The sequence below is a fragment of the Salvelinus alpinus genome, chromosome 17 (assembly GCF_045679555.1).
Source record: "Salvelinus alpinus chromosome 17, SLU_Salpinus.1, whole genome shotgun sequence".
In the NCBI taxonomy this organism is placed as follows: Eukaryota; Metazoa; Chordata; class Actinopteri; order Salmoniformes; family Salmonidae; genus Salvelinus; species Salvelinus alpinus.
This window is the reverse complement of record NC_092102.1, coordinates 7755502-7782262: the sequence shown is the minus strand read 5'-3', so window position 1 is coordinate 7782262 and position 26761 is coordinate 7755502. Positions and strand designations below refer to the sequence as shown.

General features: G+C 41.9%; 1 protein-coding gene and 1 long non-coding RNA gene across 4 annotated transcripts in view; both read right to left on the bottom strand.

Moving 5' to 3' along the window:
* Window positions 1-23255, bottom strand: part of LOC139542053 (agrin-like) — a 409208-nt gene extending 385953 nt beyond the window's left edge. For all 3 annotated transcript variants that reach the window (XM_071347046.1, XM_071347047.1, XM_071347049.1), the window contains exons 1-2: window positions 22464-23255; window positions 20403-20664 (exon numbers count right to left, since the gene is read on the bottom strand). In XM_071347046.1, the coding sequence (XP_071203147.1) occupies window positions 20403-20664; window positions 22464-22652 (451 nt within the window). In that variant the 5' untranslated portion in view covers window positions 22653-23255. The remainder of the gene's footprint in view (window positions 1-20402; window positions 20665-22463) is intronic.
* Window positions 9075-14728, bottom strand: LOC139542054 (uncharacterized). Its single transcript, XR_011668461.1, has 4 exons — window positions 13407-14728; window positions 12098-13076; window positions 10052-10536; window positions 9075-9839 (listed from the first exon to the last, which is right to left on the bottom strand). It is a non-coding gene; the product is annotated as an uncharacterized lncRNA (long non-coding RNA).
* Window positions 23256-26761: the final 3506 nt, after the last annotated feature.

Below are 26761 nucleotides of genomic sequence, written 5' to 3'. Positions count from 1 at the left end.
TCTCGTGATAATTCATTAGCACGGCAGGCTCTGGTGCCTTCTTGCCGTGGGCTCAAAACGAAAGAGAAAATCATACCTGCTTGCTCCAATTGTATAGTACCTCGTCAGTTTTTGTTATCTCAACTTTTATGCATGTTCTCTGCAAAGTAGGCTACGGGAGTTTTGCAACTTTTTCCACCTTGGCTTAGTGCTAGTGTGCTAGTTAACTGACATCTGGAATCGATCCATTTTGGATTTTTTTCTCCCTATATAGCTACTGTATTTCCCCGAATCTCCCTCGGCCCGGTGAAGCGTCTGCCTCGCTTTGGTAGCTAACTCAGCCTGCACTCTTAAAAAGTTACAATCGGATGGGACCCAGCCATAAATCTAAGTCTCATCTCTCTCTTTGCTTTTGATCTGTGGTTTAAGTTGTGTTGTGTTAGTTGGGCTCTAGCTTGCAGACCATAACCGTGGTGGTTGGCTAGGCTAATAGCTAGTTGGCTACACACAAACACCCCATAATGTCAAAGTGGAATTTTGTTATTCATTTTTTTTTATACAAATTAATAAAGAATGAAAAGATGAAATGTCTTCAATCAATAAGTATTCAAACCATTTGTTATGGCAAGCCTAAATAAGTGCAGGAGTAAAATAAGTACAGGAGTATTTGCTTCACAATAACTTGCATGGACATAAAAAGTTGCACGGACATAAAAAGTTGCATGGACTCTGTGTGCAATAAAAGTGGTTAACATGATATTTGAATGATTACACCATCTATGTACCGCACACACATACAGATAATTGTAAGGTTCCTCAGTGAATTTTAAACACAGATTCAACCATAAAGACCAGGGAGGTTTTCTAATGCCTCACAAAGAAGGGCATCTATTGGTAGATGGGTGGGGGAAAAAAGCATACTATAAAATATTTCTTTGAGCATTCCTTCAATTATGGTTTGGATGGTGTTTCAATACACCCAGTTACAACAAAGATACAGGCGTCCTTCCTAACTCAGTTGCCGGAGAGGAAGGAAAACGGTTACAGAGTTTAATGTCTGTGATAGGACAAAACTGAGGAGGGAACAACAACATTGTAGTTACTCCATGATACTAACCTAAATGACAGGGTGAAAAGGAAGCCTGTACAGAATAAAACATTCCAAAACATGCATCCGGTTTGCAATTGTCACGACTTCCGCCGAAGTCGGTTCCTCTCCTTGTTGGGGCGGCGCTCGGCGTCACCGGTCTTCTAGCCATCATCGATCCACTTTTAATTTTCCTTTTGTTTTGTCTTGTCTTCGCACACACCTGGTCTCAATTCCCTCATTACATGTTGTGTATTTAACCCTCTGTTCCCCCCATGTCTTTGTGCGGAATTGTAAGTGCATGTGCACGTTTTCTCAGGTGCGTGACGGGTTTTGTACCCATTTGTTTGTTGTTCTGGTTTCCGGTGGTTTTATGAATAAAACTGCTCCGTTGATTACCCAGTTTTGCTCTCTTGCGCCGGACTTCCCTGCCACCAGTTACGCATTCCCTTACAGCAATAAAGGAACGAAAGGAAAACTGCAAAAAATGTGGCATAGAAATGTACTTTATGTCCTGAATACAAAGCGTTATGTTTGGGGCAAATCCAACACATCACTGAGTACCACTTCATATTTTCAAGCATGGTGGTGGCTGCATCCTGTTATGGGTATGCTTGTCATTAGCAAGCACTAGGTTCTTTCTTTTTCGAGCTAAGCACAGGCAAAATCCTAGAGGAAAACCTGGTTCAGTCTGCTTTCCAACAGACACTGGGAGACATTCAACTTGACACAAAAAAGACAATTAAATCAATTTTAATCCCACTTTGTAAGATAACAAAATGTTTAAGTTTACATTATAGGCAATAGGCTGGCCAGCCTTGTCCTCCATATTACAGCACAACCCGGAAAAATATTTTCCGACATGGAATTCTGATCGGTTTAATGCAATAACTAGAAAAATAGAAACGTTAGGTGCAACTTTGCATTGGGACTTCTGATGGGTATACCAAATAAAATCCATATGTTAGTGGTTAAGTTTATACTACCTACCTTTTAACAATTGTTAGCTACAAAGTTGAACAAAGTCACACACACATCTCCTTGTGATACATCAGAAATATAAAATATAAAAGATATAAAAGTAGGCCAAACCCATTTGTTTTTGAGCATGCACGGCTTGGGTCTGGAGGTTGCACCTGGTTAGTAGGCTGGTAGCTTTACGGCCCAGACTCCAGCCTAATTACAGGTGGACAAAGCAAGGCCTCTTTATGGGCTCTGATACAGAGGAGTCGGAGTGTGGGAAAAAGCAAGCGTCCCCTTCTACTCCCAGATCTCCAGGAACAGATGGGATGGAGATGAGGGTAGATGGGTAGATGCTAGAGCTCTAAAGAAAGCCTGGAGAACAGACAGACGGATGGGTGGATAGACACATGGACAGGCAAGAAGAGACAGGCAAGAAGAGATACACACAGAAATACAGTATTATGTGACAGACAGGCAGACATGCAGGCAATGAGTTTGACAGAAAGAGGGGTGATGACAGGGGGACAGCTAGGGAAGAGCCTTCCCACAAAGCAGGAGCCCCAAAGACCTGATATCAGACAGCGGGTCCTGGGGCCTCATTTATAATCGTTGGGTAAATTTCACACAAATTTTCAGCATGAGTAACTTCTGGAAAAAAGTCTGCGAACTCGGGGTGTAAACGTACATGTACCCGGCTCGGTAATGGGACCTCGGTTCAGTCTGCACACCCAAATGAATACAAATATACAGTATATACACAACATAAAAACACTCGACCTATAGGCTATGCCTACGCTGCATTGTAGGCCCATGCCTCTTGAATAAATCTGACCTGAAAAAATATTTCAGGCTATTCCATTAAAACAACTAGAACCTATGCACACATTGTAATAAAAATGTATATCTTAATTGCCGCATTTCAAACGGTCCTCTTGTGAGACGTAGCTGGGAACTAGTTACTTACGATGGTGAGTGGTGGGGATGATAAACCAGAATTAGAACTAGAGGATCCTCCAGCGTTTAAATATCCAGCTTGTGAACATTTTGGCTTCCACGTAGATTACAATGGCGATCGACAGAGTTGTGGATGAAACGTTAACAGTATGTCGCTCGACGAAAATAGCCTACGCAGCTGTCAACACCTCAAATATGTTGATACATTTACAACGACATAAACCCAGTAGCAAGAAGGAAATGCAAAGAAACATCACATTGTCTCCCCTCTGCATTCAAGCACCGGGTCAAAGAAAGAGTGATAGGTAGGCTATGTTACAGTCTGGTTTATAGCTGTGGATATGAGCCAGTTTACGCTGTTCTGTGAAGGGAGTAGAACACAGCCTTGTACGAGATCTTCAGTTTCATGGCAATTCCTCACATGGAATAGCCTTCATTTCTCAGAACAAGAATAGACTGACGAGTTTCAGAAGAAAGTTATTTGTTTCTGGCCATTTTGAGCCTGTAATCGAACCCACAAATGCTGATGCTCCAGATACTCAACTAGTCTAAAGAAGGACAGTTTTATTGCTTCTTTAATCTGAACAACAGTTTTCAGCTGTGCTAAAATAATTGCAAAAGGGTTTTTCTAATGATCAATTAGCATTTTAAAATGATAAACTTGGATTAGCTAACACAACGTGCCATTTGAACACAGGAGTGATGGCTGCTGATAATGGGCCTCTATATGCCTATGTAGATATTCCATTAAAAATCAGCTGTTTCCAGCTACAATAGGAATTTACAACATTAACAATGTCTACACTGTATTTCTGATCAATTTGATGTTATTTTAATATACATTTTCTTTCAAAAACAAGGATATTTCTAAGTGACCCCAAACTTTGGAACGGCAGTGTACATTAAATATATAATTATTAATATACGCCTACTGTATGATAGCTAGCAAATGAATTAACTAAATACCGTGCCTAGCTAGATCTTCTGAAGGAACATTTTTTATTTCTATAATTTCCAGAAGCTAACCAAACATTAGCAGCACAACTTATTTACATTCGTTTTTACTTACACTTGTATGTTGACTCCATATACTGACGTTGAGGTGTTAAGTTTTGGCAGACTTTTCTTAGCAAATCGTTGCGAATGTAATGATGGGGAGTTTCAGGCCCCGGGGTGAACATAATTTGTACATTCGCAAACTCAACTAAAAACGAGGGCTGAGGGGCTTACGTTGCAAACTTCCCTTGCTTGGCTAATCATTTGGACCGCCCTCCAAGATGGTGACAAGGATTCTCCCAAGGGCATAAGGCGAGGGTAAGTGGACGAGGGTGTGTCTTTTAGGAGTTTGAACCGCAGCCAGTGTACGACTGGGAAAAATCCACTTGAACGGCCCGCCAACTGGTAATTACTAACTCCTCTATCATCCTCACCACTCACTTCTCCCACATGGTGACCTCTGACGTCACCTACTAAGGAAATGGCCTTTATAACAGCATTTACGGCAGTTAAAACTTCTTATGGCTGAAATCCCGATAACGGGATCGATATGACAACAGCCAGTGAAAGTGCAGGGCGCCAAATTTAAACAGAAATCTCATAATTAAAATTCCTCAAACATACAAGTATTTTATACCATTTCAAAGGTAATCTTGTTGTTAATCCCACCACAGTGTCCGATTTCAAAAAGGCTTTACAGCGAAAGCACCACAAATGATTATGTTATGTCACCGTCAAATCACAGATAAACACAGCCATTTTTCCAGCCAAAGACAGGAGTCACAAAAAGCAGAAATAGAGATAAAATGAATCACTAACCTTTGATGATCTTCATCAGATGACACTCATAGGACTTCATGTTACACAATATATGTATGTTTTGTTTGGTAAAGTTAATATTTATATAAAAAAATCTCAGTATACATTGGCGCGTTATGTTCAGTAGTTCCAAAAACATCCAGTGATTTTGCAGAGAGCCACATCAATTTCAAGAAATACTCATAATAAACATTGATCAAAGATCAAGTGTTATACATGGAATTTTAGATCCACTTCTCCTTAATGCAACCGCTGTGTCAGACTTCAAAAAAGCTTTACGGAAAAAGCAAACCATGCAATAATCTGAGGTCGGCGCTCAGAGCCCAATCAAGACAAAAATATATCCGCCATATTGTGCAGTCAACAGAAGTCAGAAATAACATCATAAATATTCACTTACCTTTGATGATCTTCATCAGAATGCACTCCCAGGAATCCCAGTTCGACAATAAATGTTTTATTTGTTCGGTAATGTCCACCATTTATGTCCAAATAGCTACTTTGTTAGCGCGTTTGGTGAACAAATCCAAAGTCACGAAGCGCGTTCACTTTAAGCAGACGAAATGTCAAAAAGTTCCGTTACAGTCCGTAGAAACATGTCAAACAATGTATTGAATCAATCTTTAGGATGTTTTTAACATAAATCTTCAATAATGTTCCAACCGGAGAAATCCTTTGTCTTCAGAAATGCGATAGAACAGAGCAGCGCATGGTCAGCGCATGGTCAGGTCATGGTAGACCTTTCTCAATCCCCTCTCATTCGGCCCCACTTCACAGTAGAAGCATCAGACAAGGCTCTAAAGACTGTTGACATCTGGTGGAAGACTTAGGAAGTGCAAAATGACCCATATCCCACTGTGTATTCGATAGGCGATGAGTTGAAAAACTACAAACCTCAGATTTCCCACTTCCTGGTTGGATTTTTTCTCAGGTTTTTGCCTGCCATATGAGTTCTGTTATATTCACAGACATCATTCAAAGAGTTTTAGAAACTTCAGAGTGTTTTCCATCCAAATATACAAATAATATGCATATATTAGCAACTGGGATTGAGGAGCAGGCAGTTTACTCTGGGCACCTCTGGGCACCTTTTCATCCAAGCTACTCAATACTGCCCCGCAGCCATTAGAAGTTAAATGCAATAAAACATTTATAAAAAGCAATGTTTTAATGTGGTTTATGTTTACAAGCATGATAGTTATATTTTTTGTTTATGGTTGATCCAGCTCATAGGCCATTAGCCAAACTGGTATTTACAACTTCACAACTGGTAAATTCCCACCTCCCACATGGTTACAAAACACAGCATCAGAGTGGCAACTTGAGAGTCCCAACATAACAATCCTGTCACAATAGACAATGCCAGGAAAATTGTGAATGTTGTACATTGTGAATGGGATTTAATTTTCCCGCTGTACCGAAAAGTGACCCCAAAACTGCAATACGTACCGAATGGTGGTTTTGGTGAACCGTTACACCTCTACCGCGCATGTACAAAAATATTGAGATTTATAAACTTGGCACACACAATACACATATACATGTTTCCCTTTATAAATCAGACCTGTCATAAAACTGTGCATGTGTGAACAAGCATTGTAAAACCTGCCTGGAAAACACCCATTCACCTTTTAAGGTGACAATAACGCCCTTTATTTAATGTAAAATGTGCAACTATTGGAATTTCGCCAAGGTAGTTTACATAACTGTGATCACATTAGAGGTGAGAGGTGTGGTCAGAATGTTCTGATATTTTGCAGTGACTTTTTCAAACCAAACATGCATGGTGCCTGTATAACGAGTGCCTGTCTGTGCATTTGTAACAGTTTAACTTTAGTCCGTCCCCTCGCCCCGACACGGGCGCGAACCAGGGACCCTCTGCACAAATCAACAACAGTCACCCACGAAGCAACGTCACCCATCGCTCCACACATCCGTTACACATTCTGCAAGATTCCCAGCCAACATGTCCAGGTGGGCCCCATCTGGTTTCATATGGGCATACCAACTGGGTCACACATTGGAACACACACTTGGGCTACATCATGGGTCCCACATGGGCCCTGGATAATTTTTTTATAGGCTGTAAAAGTGGCTATCTGGTGTTATTCTTTCAGGAATTATGATCGGGACCCAGCCATGTTAACCACTTGGATCACACACAGACAAACCCATGTGGGTCCCAAATGGGCCCTTTACCATTTTTTTTTAAATAAACTAAATTGGGTATCAGTTGTGAATATGGTCATGGACTATCTCCAGGACCCATTTGGGCACACCTGCAGTCACGCATGGGTATGTGGGCTACCAAATAGGTCCTAAATGGGCCCTGAATCATTTTTAAATGGGCTGTAAGTGGGCTCTCTGGTCAGGGACTTTCTGGGAACCAGTTGGGCATACCACCTGTAGTCACACATGCATGGATAAACACATGGGTCGCAAACGGGCATCTACCATTGTTTTAATGGGCTGCAAGTGGGCTACCTTTGTGAATATGGTCAGGGATTTCCTCCATAAAAGCTGTGCAAATATCAGAATTTCTAATTCATTTGGTTGTGCTTAGTGTTGAAATTAGCAGTGTTCTGTTTTACAGTCTCTTGGACTCGGTGATCTAATGGTGAAAGCACAATATCATACACAATATACGAGTAAAAACAATATAGAGGCTTCATCCCAAAAGAAATAGGACAAAAGCCTGATACAGAGGCTATCTGAACGGACACTGGTGGCAGGATTTCTCCTCCAATCTATAGGATACCTTAATTGGAAAATATTGGAATCATAACTAGACCTATAATGGAATTATTACTTTGCCCCGTGCTTCTCGAGCTTGCACTTTCTAGCATATAGCCCAGGCCTGATAATTTGATTGAGACAAATTATAGATGCACTTGATCTTGAGAGGCCAGGCGAGAATCGGGCTCTGCTGCAGTTTATCAGAGATGATTGAGGGGCAAAAATAACATTAATAGACTGAAGTAGAAATGAGTCTCTACCAAATTCCTCCGTAGCATCTATAGGCATATTACGAACGGTCCCTATACAGCTTCTTTGAGCATTATTGTCTAGCAGCCTATATAATGCACTTCCGTGAACAAATGAAGAAGCCTAGCTGGATGACGGGTAAGCCTAGGAAGTGCTCCACTTGCTCCCATAGGAGCAACCCTGGTCACGCATTTGGCCACAATCACCAATTGCTTCTATTCAGTGTTATTCAATATGCAAAAAGTCAATATTCTTACTTATCCTTTGAATATGCCTATTCTTGCCCTAAACAAATAACCTAGGATACTTCAGGTGTCAGTTCTGACTTGTCATATTGTCGATGCATAGGTTTAGGCTACAAATCCAGAGCCACTTTTACCAAAAGCCTATTGTTTAACGTTGATAAGAAGCACACAGGGTCAGTTGTAAAGGCTATTAGCTTAACAGAATGCTATCCTTTCATCCTCAGAGGCTAATTTGTCAGCCTGCCCATCATATCGTTCGCAAAATATACCCTACTACGGCTTGCAAAATGATAGCCTACTATTGTTTTTGCCCATATTTATATAAAAATAAAATTGTCCGTGACTAACAAAGTATCATATATGATGTTAGGCCTATTTACACTGAACAAAAATATAAAAACGCAAAATGCAACTATTTTACTGAGTTACAGTTCATATAAGGAAATCAGTCAATTGAAAAAGGGATTTCCCACAAAAGGGATTTATTACAGACAGATATACTCCTGTTTCGGCAGCTGTCAGGGTGACTGTCTCAGACGATCCCGCAAGTGAAGACAGATGTGGAGGTCCTGGGCTGGCGTGGTTACACATGGTCTGCAGTTGTGAGGCCGGTTGAACGTACTGCCAAATTCTCTAAAACTATGTTGGTAGAGAAATTAACATTAAATTCTCTGGCAACAGCTCTAGTTGACATTCCTCAGCATGCCAATTGCACGCTCTCTCAAAACTTGAGACAGCTGTGGCATTGTGTTGTGAAAAAACTGCACATTTTAGAGTGGCCTTTTATTGTCCCTAGCACAAGGTGCATCTGTGTAATGACCATGCTGTTTAATCAGCTTCTTCATATGCCACACCTGTCAGGTGCGGTGCAGTGGTGGAAAAAGTACTAAATTGTCATACTTGAGTAAAAGTAAAGACATCTTACTGGAAAATTACTCAAGTAATAATACTTGAATAAAAGTTTTAAAGTACCTGATATTAAATAACCGCAAGGCAAATGTACTTAAGTATCAAAAAGTAAAAGTATGAAACGTAAGAGCCGTAAATCCAAAAAGCAAAAACAGCCTGCCCTTTTATTTGGTTTGCGCTTTTCTAAAATGTAACATTCTAATGGATGCACGAAGTTTAGATTGTTTTTTAAGAATGTTGATTCTCGAACACTTCAAAATACATCTCTTACAGACTAAATGGAATTATGCCTTAATAATGAAGTAATATAGCCAGTAAACTTAAGCACTTACAACCACAGTCACTTTAGAAAGACATCCTATAATAGAACCCTAGACATACAAAGACCCGAACCAAACACAGTCTCACTGTAGGAATATGAGGACATCGCCACTGATGGAACTGTATTAGAAATCAGGGTGTCAGGTCATGCCTTTGTAACAAGGACACCTAGAACTTGTGAATTTTAAACATAAATTAACAAAACGAACAAGGCATCCGTGTCCTTGGGCGTGCTAGTGTTAAGATGTCATTACTTGAAGTAAAAGCTGGTTTTCAAAGTTTCTTGGAATCCAGCCTTGCTTTCTTGGGGCTGAAAACCAGTCCTGCAATGCTGAACAGCCTTTCACAGGCAGCTGATGCAGCTAAGGGTGTGTTTAACCTCAGAGACAGCTTACAGACTGCCAAGAAGGACTTGAGCAACTCCATATGATCAGCTGAACAGGCCAGGTACCCGTCCAGCTGTTTGGAGCTTTTTTGTGATTGAGACGTCTTCATGGCAGAGAAGAAGTCCTCATCTGATGAATTGGTACCATCACCTAGCTGCAGTAAGGGTTCTTCCAGGTCCTTGATGTAGTCCATTCCTGAAATACAAGGAAGATGACAATAGAAATCATGCAGTTATGAGCCTACATTAATCCATCCCCCAGCTACATAAATCAAGCACTGGTTTGGACTGAACCACGAAGTCAGGATTGCAGTTAGATGGGTGGTTCTCAAATCTATGAGGTGTCAAAATGTACGCTATATACAGTTCATGAATAAAATACTGTTCATTAACCACATGTTGTCTTACCCATTCTGATGGTGGTGTCATCCTTTGTCCACGTTGTTGAATTTGGGGAGAAGGATTGCAGCTGCTATCAGCTCACGGTCATGAAACATGTGGCTGAAGTGCTTCTTCAGTCCCAGTAGTAGCACATCCACCAGATGTTTACAGTACTTCAGGGACAACTTGATTCAGTCCCAGTTGTAGCGTCCACCAGATGTTTACAGTACTTCAGGGACAACTTGATTCAGTCCCAGTTGTAGCGTCCACCAGATATTTACAGTACTTCAGGGACAACTTGATTCAGTCTCAGTTGTAGCACATCCACCAGAGGCGTACAGTACTTCAGGGACAACTTGATTCAGTCCAGTTTTGTGATCAGCTGGTGGATAGTTGGAAGTAGCCACCCCATCTGGACATTGGTTTCAGCCTGCAGGATGTTGATGGCCTTTGCGACTGGGCTCATGGTGGCAGCAAACTCTGTGAGGAAGACGAGTTCAGCTGGTTTGAACCTATGAAAAAATATATAAATATATTACACACACTCGGCATGAAAAGAAATGTCCTCTCACTGTCAACTGCGTTTATTTTCAGCAAACTTAACATGTGTAAATATTTGTATGAACATAACAACATTCAACAATTGAGACATAAATTGAACAAGTTCCACAGACATGTGACAAATAGAAATGGAAAAATGTATCCCTGAACAAAAGGGGGGGGGGGGGGGGGGTCAAAATCTAAAGTAACAGTCAGTATCTGGTGTGGCCACCATCAAGTACTGCAGTGCATCTCCTCCTCATGGACTGCACCAGATTTGCCAGTTCTTGCTGTGAGATGTTACTCCACTCTTCCACCTAGGCACCTGCAAGTTCCCGGACATTTCTGGGGGTATTGGCCCTAGCCCTCACCCTCCGATCCAACAGGTCCCAGATGTGCTCAATGGGATTGAGATCCGGGCTCTCGCTGGCCATGGCAGAACACTGACATTACTGTCTTGCAGGAAATCACGCACAAAACGAGTAGCATTGCTGGTGGCATTGTCATGCTGGAGGGTCATGTCAGGATGAGCCTGCAGGAAGGGTACCTCATGAGGGAGGAGGATGTCTTCCCTGTAACGCACAGCGTTGAGATTGCCTGCAATGACAAGCTCAGTCCGATGATGCTGTGACACACCACCCCAGACCATGACGGACCCTCCACCTCCAAATCGATCCCCTCTAGAGTACAGGCCTCGGTGTAATGTTCATTCCTTCGACGATAAACGCGAATCCGACCATCACCCTGGTGAGACAAAACCGCGACTCGTCAGTGAAGAGCACTTTTTGTTAGTCCTGTCTGGTCCAGCGACGGTGGGTTTGTGCCCATAGGCGACATTGTTGCCGGTGATGTCTGTAAGGCAGGTCCTCACCTACAAGCCCTCAGTCCAGCCTCTCTCAGCCTATTGCGGACAGTCTGAGCACTGATGGAGGGATTGTGCGTTCCTGGTGTAACTCGGGCAGTTGTTGTTGCCATCCTGTACCTGTCCCGCAGGTGTGATGTTCGGATGTACCGATACTGTGCAGGTGTTGTTACACATGGTCTGCCACTGCGAGGACGATCAGCTGTCCGCCCTGTCTTAGTGTCCTAAGTTTTCATAAATGTGACCTTAATTGCCTACCGTTTGTAAGCGGTTAGTGTCTGAAGGACCGTTCCACAGGTGGATGTTCAGCTAATTGTTCATGCTTCATTGAACAAGCATGGAAATCAGTGTTTAAACTCTTTACAATGAAGATCTGTGAAGTTATTTGGATTTTTAAGAATAATCTTTGAAAGACAGGGTCCTGAAAAAGGGTTTCTTTTTTTTTTTTGATAAAAAAATACTCTTTCCTAACCCTATAAAAATGGGACCACTAACCTGATTTAACTACAGTAATCAATGGCTGGATGAGTAGTTGACTAAATGGATTAATGATCGTGTATGAATACAACATGTGAAACAGTTATTAGTCCCCAAGCAAAGGGTCAGGAAACACTGCAACAGATTTAGACAATATTCAAGACCTTATGACAAAATACATAATCATTCCTTACATTGTGCAGAGAACTCTGACGGCCGCCTATCCTTTGTCTTTGAAGATCCTCAGGAGTATTTCTACAGCCATGAACCAGGAGTTCCACCTTGTAGCATTCGAACATGGCACTTGGAGGTTGCTTCAACTGTTTCGGCTGCAAGCGTGGATCTTCCGCATGTTCCAAAGTGCTTGGCACTTGCCAAATGTTTAACGGGACACTTTTGTAAGCCTCACCAGATGTTGCTTTCAGGGCATCGACTGTAGATCCTAAGTTGAGCAGGTGGCAAGCACAGCGCTGGTGCGTCGGCAGCTGGTACTCAAAACCATCGTCATTCAGGATCGTTGCCACCTCAACAAATTCGACTTCTTCACTCTCTTCTTGTTCCCCTTCCTGTCCTGGCTGAGCTGCTGCTTCACCACCCACTGCTTCTACTGTCTCGTTGTTTTCATCTTCTACAAAAACTCGGAAAGTTTAAGGAATTATAGCCATTGTCTGTTCTCACAATCTTAACCCGGATTTCAAACTCAGAATGGATTTAGGGCGCCTGCCAACACATCAAAGGTGTGTGATCCTCTGAATCTTTTACAGGCCAGGGCTGCTGAGCATCTGTTGAGACTGTCAGGGTCTATCCAATGGGCTGTAACACCAATGAAGCTCAGTCTTCTTGCAGACCATCAGTTGGTGGTGATGTGGTCAACTCCTCTCATGGCCTCAGTCACCTTCATTTCCTTGGTAGCTTCATCAATCCTGGAGCGTAGTGTGGGCCTTGAAGATCTTCGAGTTAGGCTGCAGATCCTGGACAAACTCTCTTAACGGTTCTTGTTCAACAACAGCGAATGGTTGGAGCCCACATACTTCACCACCGCTTCGATACATTTTTGAGACTGTCTTCGCTAATGTGTTCTGCTTGATGGTGGAGGGAGTCGTTGGGGGATGTTCTCTTCAGTGTGATTGCCGTCAGTTCTCCATACTTCTTAAGATGGTGTACATGCTTTCTCTGAAATAAGAAAAGAGAAAGACAGTTACTTAGCTAGATAACTACCGTCACCAAATACTTAAGGTATAGGATCCTAATGTTAAAGATATAAACAACTTGAGTTTGTGACCACCATTTAATATTACAATGAGAAAAAACTACCATGTTAATTGATCTAGCTAGTAGGTTACATAAATAACTTAAGTCTACAGTAAGCTAGCTAGCTAGGTAAGAACAACTTTATCAACTAACACAAGGTATAGGATTAGCTAGCATCAACTAACACCGCTTGTTACGTTAGCAAATGTGGGCTAGCTAGGTTAGTTAATTTTACTCTAACAGTAAGCTTACCTCAATGGTGTTTTTTTCGTGTCGACCATGAGTTCTTGAACGCTAGTGTTTCCTGAACTTTTGGTAAACATAACAGACATTTAATCCGGTATGATGGAGCCTTCAATTCTGAGAAAAGAAAAAAGCACTTATTTTATATACAGCCAAAAGGTGTTACGTCCTCATCAGGAGGTGGAGGTGGTAGAGCGATGTCGGACAGGATTGTGCAATTTCGGACACGCTTGGGAAAAGAGAGGATAACTAATTTGCACCCGGTGGGTGGGGTTTACACTTTCAGACCCTTGGACTTGCCCAAACTGATGAGGATTGGATCAACTCTGCATGTCGTTGCCTAGTGCATTGCAAAATAAATTCACCCATCAGTGCCCAGACTCGCCGATGTTGCTTGCATCTTTTTCCATGTTGCGTTTATATTTTTGTCCAGTGTGCACACACATACACAGCCTTCAGAAAGTATTCAGACCCCTTAACTTTAACACATTTTGTTACGTAACAGCCTTATTCTAAAATCTGTTTTTTAAAAATCCCCTCAACAATCTACACACAAAACCCCATAAAGACAAAGCGAAAACAAATTATGCTACAAGCTTGGCACACCTGTATTTGGGGAGTTTCTCTCATCCTTCTCTGCAGATCTTCTCAAACGCTGTCAGGTTGCATGGGGAGCGTCGCTGCACAGCTATTTTCAGGTTTCCCTAGGGATGTTCAAGTCCGGGCATTGGCTGGGCCACTTAAGGACATTCAGAGACTTGTCCCGAAGCCACTCCTGCGTTGTCTTGGCTGGGTACGGATGCTCTGGAGCAGGTTTTCATCAAGGATGTCTCTGTACTTTGCTACCACCAACAAGCGTCACCATAGGGATGGTGCCATGTTTCCTCAAGACGTGACGCTTGGCACTCAGGCCAAAGAGTTCAATCTTGGTTTCAATAGACCAGAAAATCTTGTTTCTCATGACTTGAGTCTTTAGGTGCCTTTTGGCAAACTCCAAGCAGGCTGTCATGTGCTTTTGTAATGGCCTGATTGGTGGAGTGCGGCAAAGATGGTTGTCCTTCTGGAAAATTCTCCCATCTCCACAGAGGAACTCTGGAGCTCTGTCAGAGTGACCATCGGGTTCTTGGTCACCTCCCTGACCAAGGCCCTTCACCGAATGCTCAGTTTGGCTGGAAGCGGAAGAGTCTTGATGGTTCCAAACTTATTCCATTTAAAAATGAAGGCCACTGTGTTATTGGGGACCTTCAATGTTGCAAAAAATTTGGGATGCAGAATGGAGCTTTTATTGGCCTCTTCATGCCTCTGGAGGCTCCGCAAATTGTGTCACACCCTCCGACCACATTTTCAGATCTAGACTAAATGCATATTTATGCTTGGCCACCGCAATGGATTATGAGATGGGTGCGCATACATACATACAGTTGAAGTCGGAAGTGTACATAAACTTATGTTGGAGTCATGAAAACTCATTTTTCAACGAGTCCACAAAATTCTTGTTTTACAAACTATAGTTTTGGCAAGTCGGTTAGGACATCTACTTTGTGCATGACACAAGGAATTTTTCCAACAATTGTTTACAGACAGAATATTCCACTGTATCACAATTCCAGTGGGTCAGAAGTTTACATACACTAAGTTGACTGTGCATTTAATAAACAGCTTGGTAAATTCCAGAAAAATTATGTCATGGCTTTAGAAGCTTCGGATTGACTCAAATGATGTCAATTAGCCTATTGGAGGTGTCGCTGTGGATGTATTTCAAGGCCTACCTTCAAACTCAGTGCCTCTTTGCTTGACATCATGGGCAAATCTAAAGAAATCAGCCAAGACCTCAGAAAAGAATTGTATACCTCCACAAGTTTGGTTCATCCTTGGGAGCAATTTCCAAACGCCTGAAGGTACCACGTTCATCTGTACAAACAATAGTACGCAAGTATAAACTCCATGGGACCACGCAGCCGTCATACCGCTCAGGAAGGAGACACGTTCTGTCTCCTAGAGATGAACGTACTTTGGTGCGAAATGTGCAAATCAATCCCAGAACAATAGCAAAGGACCTTGTGAAGATGCTGGAGGAAACAGGTGCAAAACTATCTTTATCCACAGTAAAACGAGTCCTATATTGACATAACCTGAAAGGCCGCTCAGCAAGGAAGAAGCCACTGCTCCAAAACCGCCATAAAAAAGCCAAACTACGGTTTGCAACTACACATGGGGACAAAGATTATACTTTTTGGAGAAATGTCCTCTGATCTGATGAAACATTAGTAGAACTGTTTGGCCATAATGACCATTGTTATGTTTGGAGGATAAAGGGGGAAGAACGGGGGTGGCAGCATCATGTTGTGGGGATGCTTTGCTGCAGGAGGGACTGGTGCACTTCACAAAATAGATGGCATCATGAGGAAGGACAATTATGTGGATACATTGAAGCAACATCTCAAGACATCAGTCAGGAAGTTAAAGCTTGGTCGCAAATGGGTCTTCCAAATGGACAATGACCCCAAGCATACTTCCAAAGTTGTGGCAAAATGGCTTAAGGACAACAAAGTCAAGGTATTGGAGTGGCCATCACAAAGCCCTGACCTCAATCCTATAGAACATTTGTGGGCAGAACTGAAAAAGCGTGTGTGAGCAAGGAGGCCTACAAACCTGACTCAGTTACACCAGCTGTCAGGAAAAATGGGCCAAAATTCTCCCAAAGTATTGTGGGAAGCTTGTGGAAGGCTACCTGAAACATTTGACCCAAGTTAAACAAACAATTTAAAGGCAATGCTACCAAATACTAATTGAGTGTATGTAAACTTCTGACCCACTGGGAATGTGATGAAAGAAATAAAAGCTGAAATAAATCACTCTACTATTATTCTGTCATTTCACATTCTTAAAATAAAGTGGTGATCCTAACTGACCTAAGACAGGGATTTTTTACAAGGATTAAATGTCAGGAATTGTGAAAAACTGAGTTTAAATGTATTTGGCTAAGGTGCATGTAAACATCCGACTTCAACTGTACATACATACACGACTGTTCAACAGTTTGAGGTCACTGAGAAATTCTTGTTTTCCATGAAAACGTACATGAAATTAGTTGAAAAATGAATAGGAAATATAGTCAAGATGTTGACATGGTTAAAATGATTTTTAATTGAAATAATAATTGTGTCCTTCAAACTTTGCTTTCGTCAAAGAATCCTCAATTTGCAGCAATTACAACCTTGCAGACCTTTGGCATTCTAGTTGTCAATTTGTTGAGGTAATCTGAAGAGATTTCACCCCATGCTTCCTGAAGTAACTCCCACAAGTTGGATTGGCTTGATGGGCACTTCTTACTTACCACACGGTCAAGCTGCTCCCACAACAGCTCAATTGGGTTGAGATCCGGTGACTATAATGGAGTGGCCAGCACAGACAGAATACCAGCTGACTGCTTCTTCCCTAAATAGTTATTTCATAGTTTGGAGCTGTGCTTTGGGTCACTGTCCTGTTATAGGAAGAAAATTGGCTCCAATTAAGCGCCGTCCACAGGGTATGGCATGGCGTTGCAAAATGGAGTGATAGCCGTCCTTCTTCAAGATCCCTTTTACCCTGTACAAATCTCTCACTTTACCACCACCAACACACCCCCAGACCATCACATTGCCTCCACCATGCTTGACAGATGGCATCAAGCACTCCTCCAGCATCTTCACATTTTTTCTGCGTCTCACATTCTTTTTTGTGATCCGACCACCTCAAAACTTAGATTTGTCTATCGATAACACCTTTTTCTAATCTTCCTCTGTCCAGTGTCTGTCTTCTTTTGCCCATCTTCATCTTTTCTTTTTATTGGCCAGTCTGAGATATGGCTTTTTCTTTGCAACTCTGCCTAGAAGGCCAGCATCCCGGAGTCTCCTCTTCACTGTTGATGTTGAGACTGGTGTTTTACCGGTACTATTTAATGAAGCGGCCAGTTGAGGACTTGTGAGGCGTCTGTTTCTCAAACTAGACACACTAATGTACTTGTCCTCTTGCTCAGTTGTGCACCGGGGCCTCCCACTCCTCTTTCTATTCTGGCTAGAGCCAGTTTGCTCTGTTCTGTGAAGGGAGTAGTACACAGCCTGTATGAGATCTTCAGTTTCTTGGCAATTTCTCCCATGGAATAGCCTTCATTTCTCAGAACAAGAATAGACTGATGAGTTTCAGAAGAAAGTTCTTTGTTTCTGGCCATTTTGATTCTGTAATCTAACCCACAAATGCTGATGCTCCAGATACTCAACTAGTCTAAAGAAGACCAGTTGTATTGCTTCTTTAACCAGCACAACAGTTTTCAGCTGTGCTAACATAATTGAAAAAGGGTTTTCTAATAATCAGTTAGCTAATCCAAGTTTATCATTTTTAAAGGCTAACACAACATGCCATTGGAACACAGGAGTGATGGTTGCTGATAATGGGCCTCTGTACGCCTATGTAGATATTCCATTCAAATTCTGCCGTTTCAAGCTACAATAGTCATTTACAACATTAACAATGTCTACACTGTATTTCTGATCATTTTGCTGTTATTGTAATGGTAAAAAAAAGTGCTTTTCTTTCAAAATCAAGGACATTTCTAAGTGACCCCAAACTTTTGAACGGTAGCGTACATTCTGCCCTTTTTTCTTAATTCAGTCTCTAAATTGCCTTTGAGGGCCCAGTAAACAGAGATAACACGTTGGGAGCGGGTCAAATATGGAGCTGTGTTTGTAATAGCGCCGGGTGTTTACAGAGGTCTTGTAAACACTCCTTTGGGGGGGCGGGGCTGCTGTTAGCGAGATAAAAGCATTTCTTGAATGAGCCTGTGCAAGGTTTTGGAGTGGCCCGTGCTGCGGCACTAAAGCGCTGCGGAGCGAGTGCGAAACATGATGCCTCCAGGCATCTAGCTACACCATGGAGCTTTAGTAGCACTTCCCGACCATGAGATGCCAAGCAAAACATACATCCTCAGCATTCCAAGTCAACACGAGAACAAAGAACTTCCTCACCGTCTCTTCCTCGCTCTTTCCACTCATCCTCTCTCCCCTTACACAAAGACTCTTTCCTCCCCACCTAGCTCCGCCAGGCATTCCTGGGTCTCTCCTAGCTGTGGAAATGTCAAGAATGGGAAGAAAGAGGATACACTGAGTGCAGCGGCAGGTAGAGCCTTGTCCGACTGTACTAACGCCCCCAGTCTTCTCGATGGGTGGTCGGCTGCTCACAGAGGATGGGATCCAAATTGACTATCTTAATTAAAAACGTTGAAGCCTCAGAGCTCATTCTTCAGAGGAATGCCAACCAATCACCTGGCTGAAATGGGTCCCGAAAAAAAACTCATCTGGATTTGTATCTAACCACGAGAGGCCCGGTTAAGTACTATGCCCCACAAGCAAGTCAGTGCACTGCAATAAGTGTACAGCAATGCAATATATTACAATTTCAAATAAATTGCAAGTTAACTTGAATAACGCTTGAAAAGTTTCGTACGGTTTCATTGAAACAGGACACGAAAGCATATGTTCTCTCTTCACTAGTCCACACATTTTTTTTATTTTTTTTTGCAGTAGCATACCTAACACTAGGCCCTCTAGCCGGTTATGTGAAATATTGGGCTCCTCTGGCCATGCTAAGAACCTCTTCAAACACAAGGCACCGACAACAAAAAAGGACACATTCTAGATCTATATAGTAGTTGCTAGAGCGAAGAAACTCCCCTCTTCGCAACAAGGTAAAATATCAAATGAAACGTAAAAAAGGTACAACAAAAATAAAAGGTTAACAGTACAGTGTTTCTTGCTTAGACATACAAAGCAAATTAATTTGTGTGTGCCAAACTCAACCAAACACTATAAGCAAGCTGTGACCATAGGAATCACCTGCTACCACGAATGAGTCATGCACCGACTGTTTTCCCTGGTATTTGAGGCCTTCTTATGAAGGCCGTGGAGTCTTACTTTGACCAGCATTGTCAAGCACCAGCTGAACAGCAACAAGCCAGGCTTGACGGCACAGAGGTCAGAGAGGGGCATAGTCACGGACTCATTAGTCACAGGTATGGGTCTTCTTACAGTGGCTGACAAATGGGTTCTCTACAAAAAATACCAAGAAGAGGCAAACCTTTTCAATTAACTCTTATTGCAGTGGGGCCGTTTCCAGTATCTACAGCTGCGGCTTGCTAAAATTGATTATTTGTGTCCTTTTTTTCTCCCAAACTCAGGAAGCTCCTCAAACTATGTTCTCTAGTGCAGACAATCTGATCTATTCATTCGTTCTCCACTTCAGTTTCCACCTGCTCCCGACTCTGCCTCTGCTTAGATAAAATGAGAAAGGCTGTCTCTTTATGGCACCAAGGCTTTTCCACTGACAGTGGTGTGAACATAACGGTCAACTGCTAAAAGAGTGTGAGAAATGTCATCCCCAGTAAATAACTCAAAGCGTCGGGTTTTATGTAAAAAGACTTATGGAGCTCCCCTGACTACATAAAACATCCCACTGACAAGGGTCAAAGGTCAGGGGTCAAGCCTCAGGGAGGTCATTTACTGTCTCTGAAGGTGTTCATCAAAGGGGACACTGTCTACCTCCTTGAGGGCTAACAGACCAGTGAAAGGCCGCACCACATTCACCATGACAACCAACATGCTCAGATGACTCAGGTGTCCCAATTTGTCTGAGTACTGGGAAACAGAGTTATGGGTGTAACCCTACAGCTATGACATTTCAGACACCACCTACTTGTGATGCATGAGAGCAGGGATTGTGATCCCTGGCTTTACAATGTGACTGCCCAATACAACTGTCAGAATAACCTTAAAATAATCACTCCAGAAACACCTGTATTTCAATTTCCAGGAAATTGACTCTTCTCGGGCTAATGTGTGGAGGTTTAGCAACAACACATTCAGTTCACCTGGCTGGCACTTGCAGCCATATTAGATGGGACACTTAGAGATGGGGTGTCTATTCCATACAGTCCTGTTGAGACAGAGAGGAGACAACAAAATGGCGGCTTACCGTCCACACAGTGCTCCACCTCCTCCAGGTTACGAAGGGTAATCCTCATCAGGCTGGAGTTGAGCATTAGCTCATTCTTGTGCGTTGGCCACATGAACTCCGGAGCCAGGTTGACAAAGAAAATGCGCGTGTCGCCAGTGGCAACCTGGTTGTCGCAGACCTCAGGGTCCCCAAAGCCACCAATCATCACCTTGTTGCCACCGTCCAAAAGAACCTCGCCATTGACCATGGTCTTTCCTTTCAGGTACCGCCATACCCTCACCTTTACCAAGGCCATGGAGAAAGACAGTGGGGGTTTAGCTCTTCATTGAGGCTGTAACTTTAACGGTAGACTGAACAAGATGGCATCATAAACAGGATATGATGTCTGCAAGTGGAACGTTGTCATATGGTTTGTGATGTCATTTTGCAGTCTAACTTTAAGCAAACATTTAATAGCAAAAGTATTTTGCAATCATTTTAGTCAAACAAATAGATTTCAGCCTGGACTCCAGGACTAATCTAAGTTATTGCAGGGACTTATTCTCCAAAGCACTTCCTGTAATACAAATTCAAAAAGGGCCAAATTGTATACATCAGAGAGTAACAGGGTTGAATAATGACTTACTTTCCTGGACTACATCTCCTAAACCATAACCTTATTTGCAACAGAAGATTTTGCATATGCATTGGTAGGTTCTCATTTCACTTTATGGGCTTCTCTCATTTGGTGGTCCAGATCCCAAATCATGAGCCAAGGAACCATAGACCAAACAGCAGGTTGCAGAGCGCCGACTGCCACTGCTTTAAAACATTTTTTTTTTTTTTTTTTACAATGAATGACCAAAGGAATTTCTCAACGATAGACAATGCGGAGGGGTTTGTGGCGGAGTTTTAATAGCAGGATTGGCTTCTGTGAGCGCTACGGTCATGGATTTCACAGGTGTGTGAATATGCTACTGTATATCGCTCAAAATTAGGCTACATTGGAATACCTTGTTTGCAGCCCTTTTAATCTTAATGCAGCACATCACGCTTTTCCCGCACCCATTTGAATATGTATTTATCTATCAGTTAACAGTACACATTACTACATGATTTTGCAACCAAGGCATCAGAATCTCAGGTGCAACCTACTGCCATTGTGCCCTAGAGCAAAGCCCTTTAACCCATAACCTGCTGCTGGGGCATATCTTTGTGGCTGACCCCATGCTGCTTCCAGCCTCTCGTCTGTGGTGTCTGCGGAGTTAGGGATAACACAAGATCGCAAAATATTCATTGTGTATTTTTATCTTTACGTTTGCAAAAAAAAGGTTGTTTATTGCTTCCAGAGAGATGCATACCGTTTTCAACATACAACAAAACGAACCACTGACTATACAAATGGGTGCAGTTTGCAGGAGGTCGGTCAAGGGCACTGGCAGGTGGTTCACAGCATGTTTGAGATGATTAGGTGGCAGTACGTCCAGTAGCGGTATAATTGATGGTTAGATCGTAAAAACTTTAAGGAACACGTAAGATATGGTTCTTTAGTGTTGTGCTCTGTGACAAGGTAATTGTCAAATACTACCTCATGCCTATAAATAAAGAAAGTCTTCTGAAGAACCGCAAATGTAACGCCGTATAGCTAATTCAAGTATTTCAATCATTAGAGCTCAATTGACCTTCCCTTTGAATACAAATCTTTGTGTTCCCTATGTATGTATAAAAGGGTTTATTATCCTAAAATACGTAAAAAAAACTCGTTAATTAAAAGGGGCGATTTTGTTACTTATTTGTTCAACTATTGCCTTTATTTTAAGCTTTGCGAATGTACGAGTAGGCCTACTAAAACCGATGCACTGATTCGAATGACCACAAATGAACAAAATATTCAAAATGACATTGGAAGAAAAGTGGGCTGGTATTGGCTCTGATTTGACAGGTGCCCTTTGGAGTTACATGTAAGCCTACCCTACTTAAACAAACATGTGATACGTTGTAACGTTTTCAACACGACTATGTTACTTTGTAACCAACGGTTACAGCAGCAACCTCATTCAACAGAAATCTATCAACTCACGCCAGTACAGTCAGACTTACCTTGCAAGAGTATGTATTGTGCACTGGGTCCATGTTCATGATTTCTTCAACGGTGCCAGTCAAAACCACGTTGGCCTCCTCTTCCCTTTTCTCCAAATCGTTCTCCGGGCAACTTTCATGACCCCGTTGACAGAAAACCGCGACTATCATCAATGCCCACCCGTACAAGTGAGTTTGTTGTGAACCCATGGTCACGAAAACGGATAACAAAAAGTTGCGGACGAAATTAAATCTCTGCGACGCAAAGTAGCCTACAAATTGATGTTGCAACAATAGCCTACTCGCTATTTCGGTTACAATAATGCTTCTAATTTCCCTATTGACCACGAAGCGCCCAATTTCAGCCAGAACTCATGCATCTACTGCGTGTGCGAGCCAAGCTGCCGGCTGGGAGAGAAAAGGGTTCTCTCTCGATTCTTTCACAATCACCCTTCTGATTTGCATGCAGTCTGAATTGCTGATACGACTGGTGAAGGGGACCTTCGTTTTCAGGAAAGCTGCCAAAAGTGGTGTAAAACGCCACCCTTCGGAGAAATGACGCGTCCAATAGAACAAGTGTAGCACCAAAAAGGAATTGCACTGTGACAATGAAGTAGTCTATGCCTAAATTGTTTAGTTATAGCCATAGCCTAATCTAAACAAATAGTAAAATAAACATTTAGAAACAGTCCAGAACTGGCAATAAAGTAGACCTTTCCTAAGCAATCATATTATGGATCTTTTTAAAGATTTCCCATGATCAACAACTGTAAATGCTACCATTATGTCCCTTTTGTTAGGAATGGGTCACTGCGTACATTTCCACGCTTCACAAATTGTCATTTTAAATAGCCTACCCGTCAATCTATACGAGGAAAATGTCAGGTTTACGATGCGCTCTCGAAAATAGGATATTGGTAGAGATTTGTTCATGGTTTACCTCGTATTTCTGCTGCCCTTCCCCGTTTTGTGTAAATCTTGAAAGTAAGCCTATTCACAATTAAAATGTCAACATCAGGAACGAACAGAACGCAGCATGATAGGCCTATAGTTTGATTGTACCCTTCTTTGCCATAACAAAACACAATTTTGCACTAGGACTACTAATTTAGCACCTTAATAAACCCTTGGGCCTACCCTTTTTCTGAATGCCTATTATCCATCCCAATCCAAGGACGCATTCTGAAAAGGGAGTGCAAGCAGTGTTTGCTGTTTTATTTAATTAAATATCTATGCCAATGGCCACATCCCAATTCTGCACACAATTTACTTTGCTGTAACTCAATGGATAAAACCAAGAACTCCCTTTTAGTTCGTTCTCATGTTGGTAAAGTGACTCCTTTTGCAGATAGATAAGGCTACTTTTCAATTGAACGATACGTGCTTTAACGTCAGTCTCCATTAACACCAGAAAAAGTCGCTAGATTTGTCGCATTTTTTTTTTTAAATGTGTCGCTAGAGGGGTCTGAATACTCGCTAAATATAGCGACAAAGTCACTAAGTTGGCAACACTGATCGTATCTGATAGATGAAGAACTGAGCACAGGTAATTATCACCAGCTGCAGCCATGCGTGTGACCTGAATTGCACACCTAAGATCAAAAAGTACAACTGTATGCCAACACGGGGCAGCCTGCACATAGATTGATGAAAAGATAACTAAAATGTAATATGGAATTCAATTAATGTTGTCATCTTTATAGTGCTTTTTTTATTTTCACATCTGCAAAATAGAAGGTAGACAGCAGAGGACAATGTTCCTGAATAACCTCTGGAAAAAGTCTGATAGTTATAGCTACAGCCAGGGTTTTTCCTGGTCAGGTCACATGGTTAGGAAAACCTTTTGCCCTTATACGTTTTCTAACACTTACAGCACAATGGGGAAACTAATGTCCAAATGTTATGGCCAGAGTTAGAAACTTGGCTGTCAGAAGTATTACAATGTAAATGTACTTTTAATCCATCTGTCTGTATATTTCAAGATATGGCATATGAGGTGAGATACCCGATGGGTTGGACAATACTTTTTTCGTCAATCATCTTGAAAAAACGTCTACTTAAGCTGAAAATCAACCATTGTTAACACAATGGAAAGGTCAAATGCTTTATTATCTAAATGTTGAAAGAGAGAAACAAGATGGTGCAGTTTGAGGCTATGTGGCGTAGAGAGATGCGGGCCCTGGAGATGTGAGCAGGTGGGTCTAGGCAGCAGTGATGTTGTGGATGTTTGTGTGCATCTGTATATGTATGTTTTATATGTTTAAAAAAAGGGAAAACTACAGCCCACCATAAAAAAGATACTACAGTGACCTACACTGTCAGCAGGAATGTCTGTAGCCAAACGAGGAACATCTATTTAGGCTGAGAACTTTTTCCAAATCACATGAAGAATCATGTTCTCTCCACCACCAGTTGTCTTTTGACAGCACTCCTTGTCCCACAAATATTTCAACACAAACACCCCAGAAAGTACATAGGCATTAACAAGCAGTCAACTCAGGGAATACATTTTCATAGCCCCTTTTGTAGCTGGTCTCTCTTTGCTCCAATGTCAGTTTTTTATGAGTGTGTTTCTTTGTAGACTGACTGCACTCAGCATTGGCGGAATACAAAGTGAAAAAGTAGTGAACTGGCACATTGCAATGCGGTGGTGTGATATGAATGATGTGTTGTTCGAATTGCTCTTTAGCAATACCTCTGGAGTAAAACATACCTGACAGTATGTATGTGTATGTATTATTATTTCTCCCTTTGAAACATCTTGTGAGTGATGACTTTACACACGAGGAAGGTTTGTGCAGCTGGAGAAGTTTGAACCGATTCAACTATGGGTCCTTTGGAAACAAAGACTTGAGTTGTGATATTAACTGACGAAAGGTATGCAAAGGTCTATATAAAAGCAGGTTATTTATTTAACAGGAGTGATTTTGGTTTATTCCTATATGTCATCACCATATTGTCATTCAGTGAAATGCTAACGAGTGCGCTGAGAGTCAAGTACAGGGAGTGAGTGTTTAAATCAACAAAACAATGAACACGAAACACAAACAACGCACCGACAGGAAACAGAGTCAATAACACCTGAGGAAAGAACCAAGGGGAGTGACAGATATAGGGAAGATAATCAAGGAGGTGATGGAGTCCAGGTGAGTGTCATGAGGCGCTGGTGCGCTTGACGATGGTGCCAGGTGTGTGGGATAATCAGCAGCCTGATGACCTAGAGGCCGGAGAGGGAGTATACGTGACAGAAATTTTGACGGTATATGAGTTGTGAAAAGTCCATTTGCTTGGTGCTCTACATACCGCAACATTTAAGTGATATCCTCACTGTGCAGCTCACAATAAATAATGCACAATGCCACCGTGGTTATATGGTATATTTGGAAAGTATTCAGACCCCTTGACTTTTTCCACATCGTTACATTACAGCCTAAAATGGAATAAATTGTATTTTTTATACACACAATACCAAAATAAACAACTGAAATATGTACATAAGTATTCAGACCATTTACTCAGTCACTGGCTATAAAATTCAGCTAACATTAATCTAGCACCAGGATCAGCAGTGCTTAGCATAAGCTAAGTCAGATATTTTGCTAGCTAATTTAGCTAACGTCGGTAGCCTCGAACCCCGGCCATATTATATCATATAGTTAGCCTCAAACTTTGCCCGGTCATACTGCTAGATGCAGTGAATGGCACCGTCTTCTGTTTTACTAAAAGCCCTGCTGAAAAACATGTAAACTATAACAGCCACGGAAACACATTGGACTGTGTTAATACTATCAAGGTAAATTAACTTACATACTAGCAAGATTGTTGCTTGCATGCAGGGCCAGGCATACATAGACTAGACAAAGGAGATGCTCAAAACCCTGGTAGTTCTTGATTTTTGGACTATTGTCTTTATTTTGCGTTATCATTGACTTAAGGAAGACAAGCTACCTAAATGTGACTTATCGGATAGTACTGAAGCAGGACATGTTTTTGAGTTACGTTTTTAGCCCAAAGCCTTGTATTTATGCAAAACAACTTAAGGTAGGCAACTTCTTCAGCCTGACTGGCTTTCATTTAAATGATAGCGTTAGCCACGCTAGCTCGCGATTGGCATGAAGACAGAAAAGCCCACAAAGCAAGTGACAACCTTGTAAAACCTTTGCTAACATCTAACGTTACATGTCAGCTTTCGAACAGAGTAGACTTTAATGTGCACGTTCACTTTTTGAATATATTCCATCGAAGCTTATGTTAAAATACCTTCAGGCATATACCCAGAACTGCTTCAAATGAATAGGGTTCCCATTCGTTCCACTTTA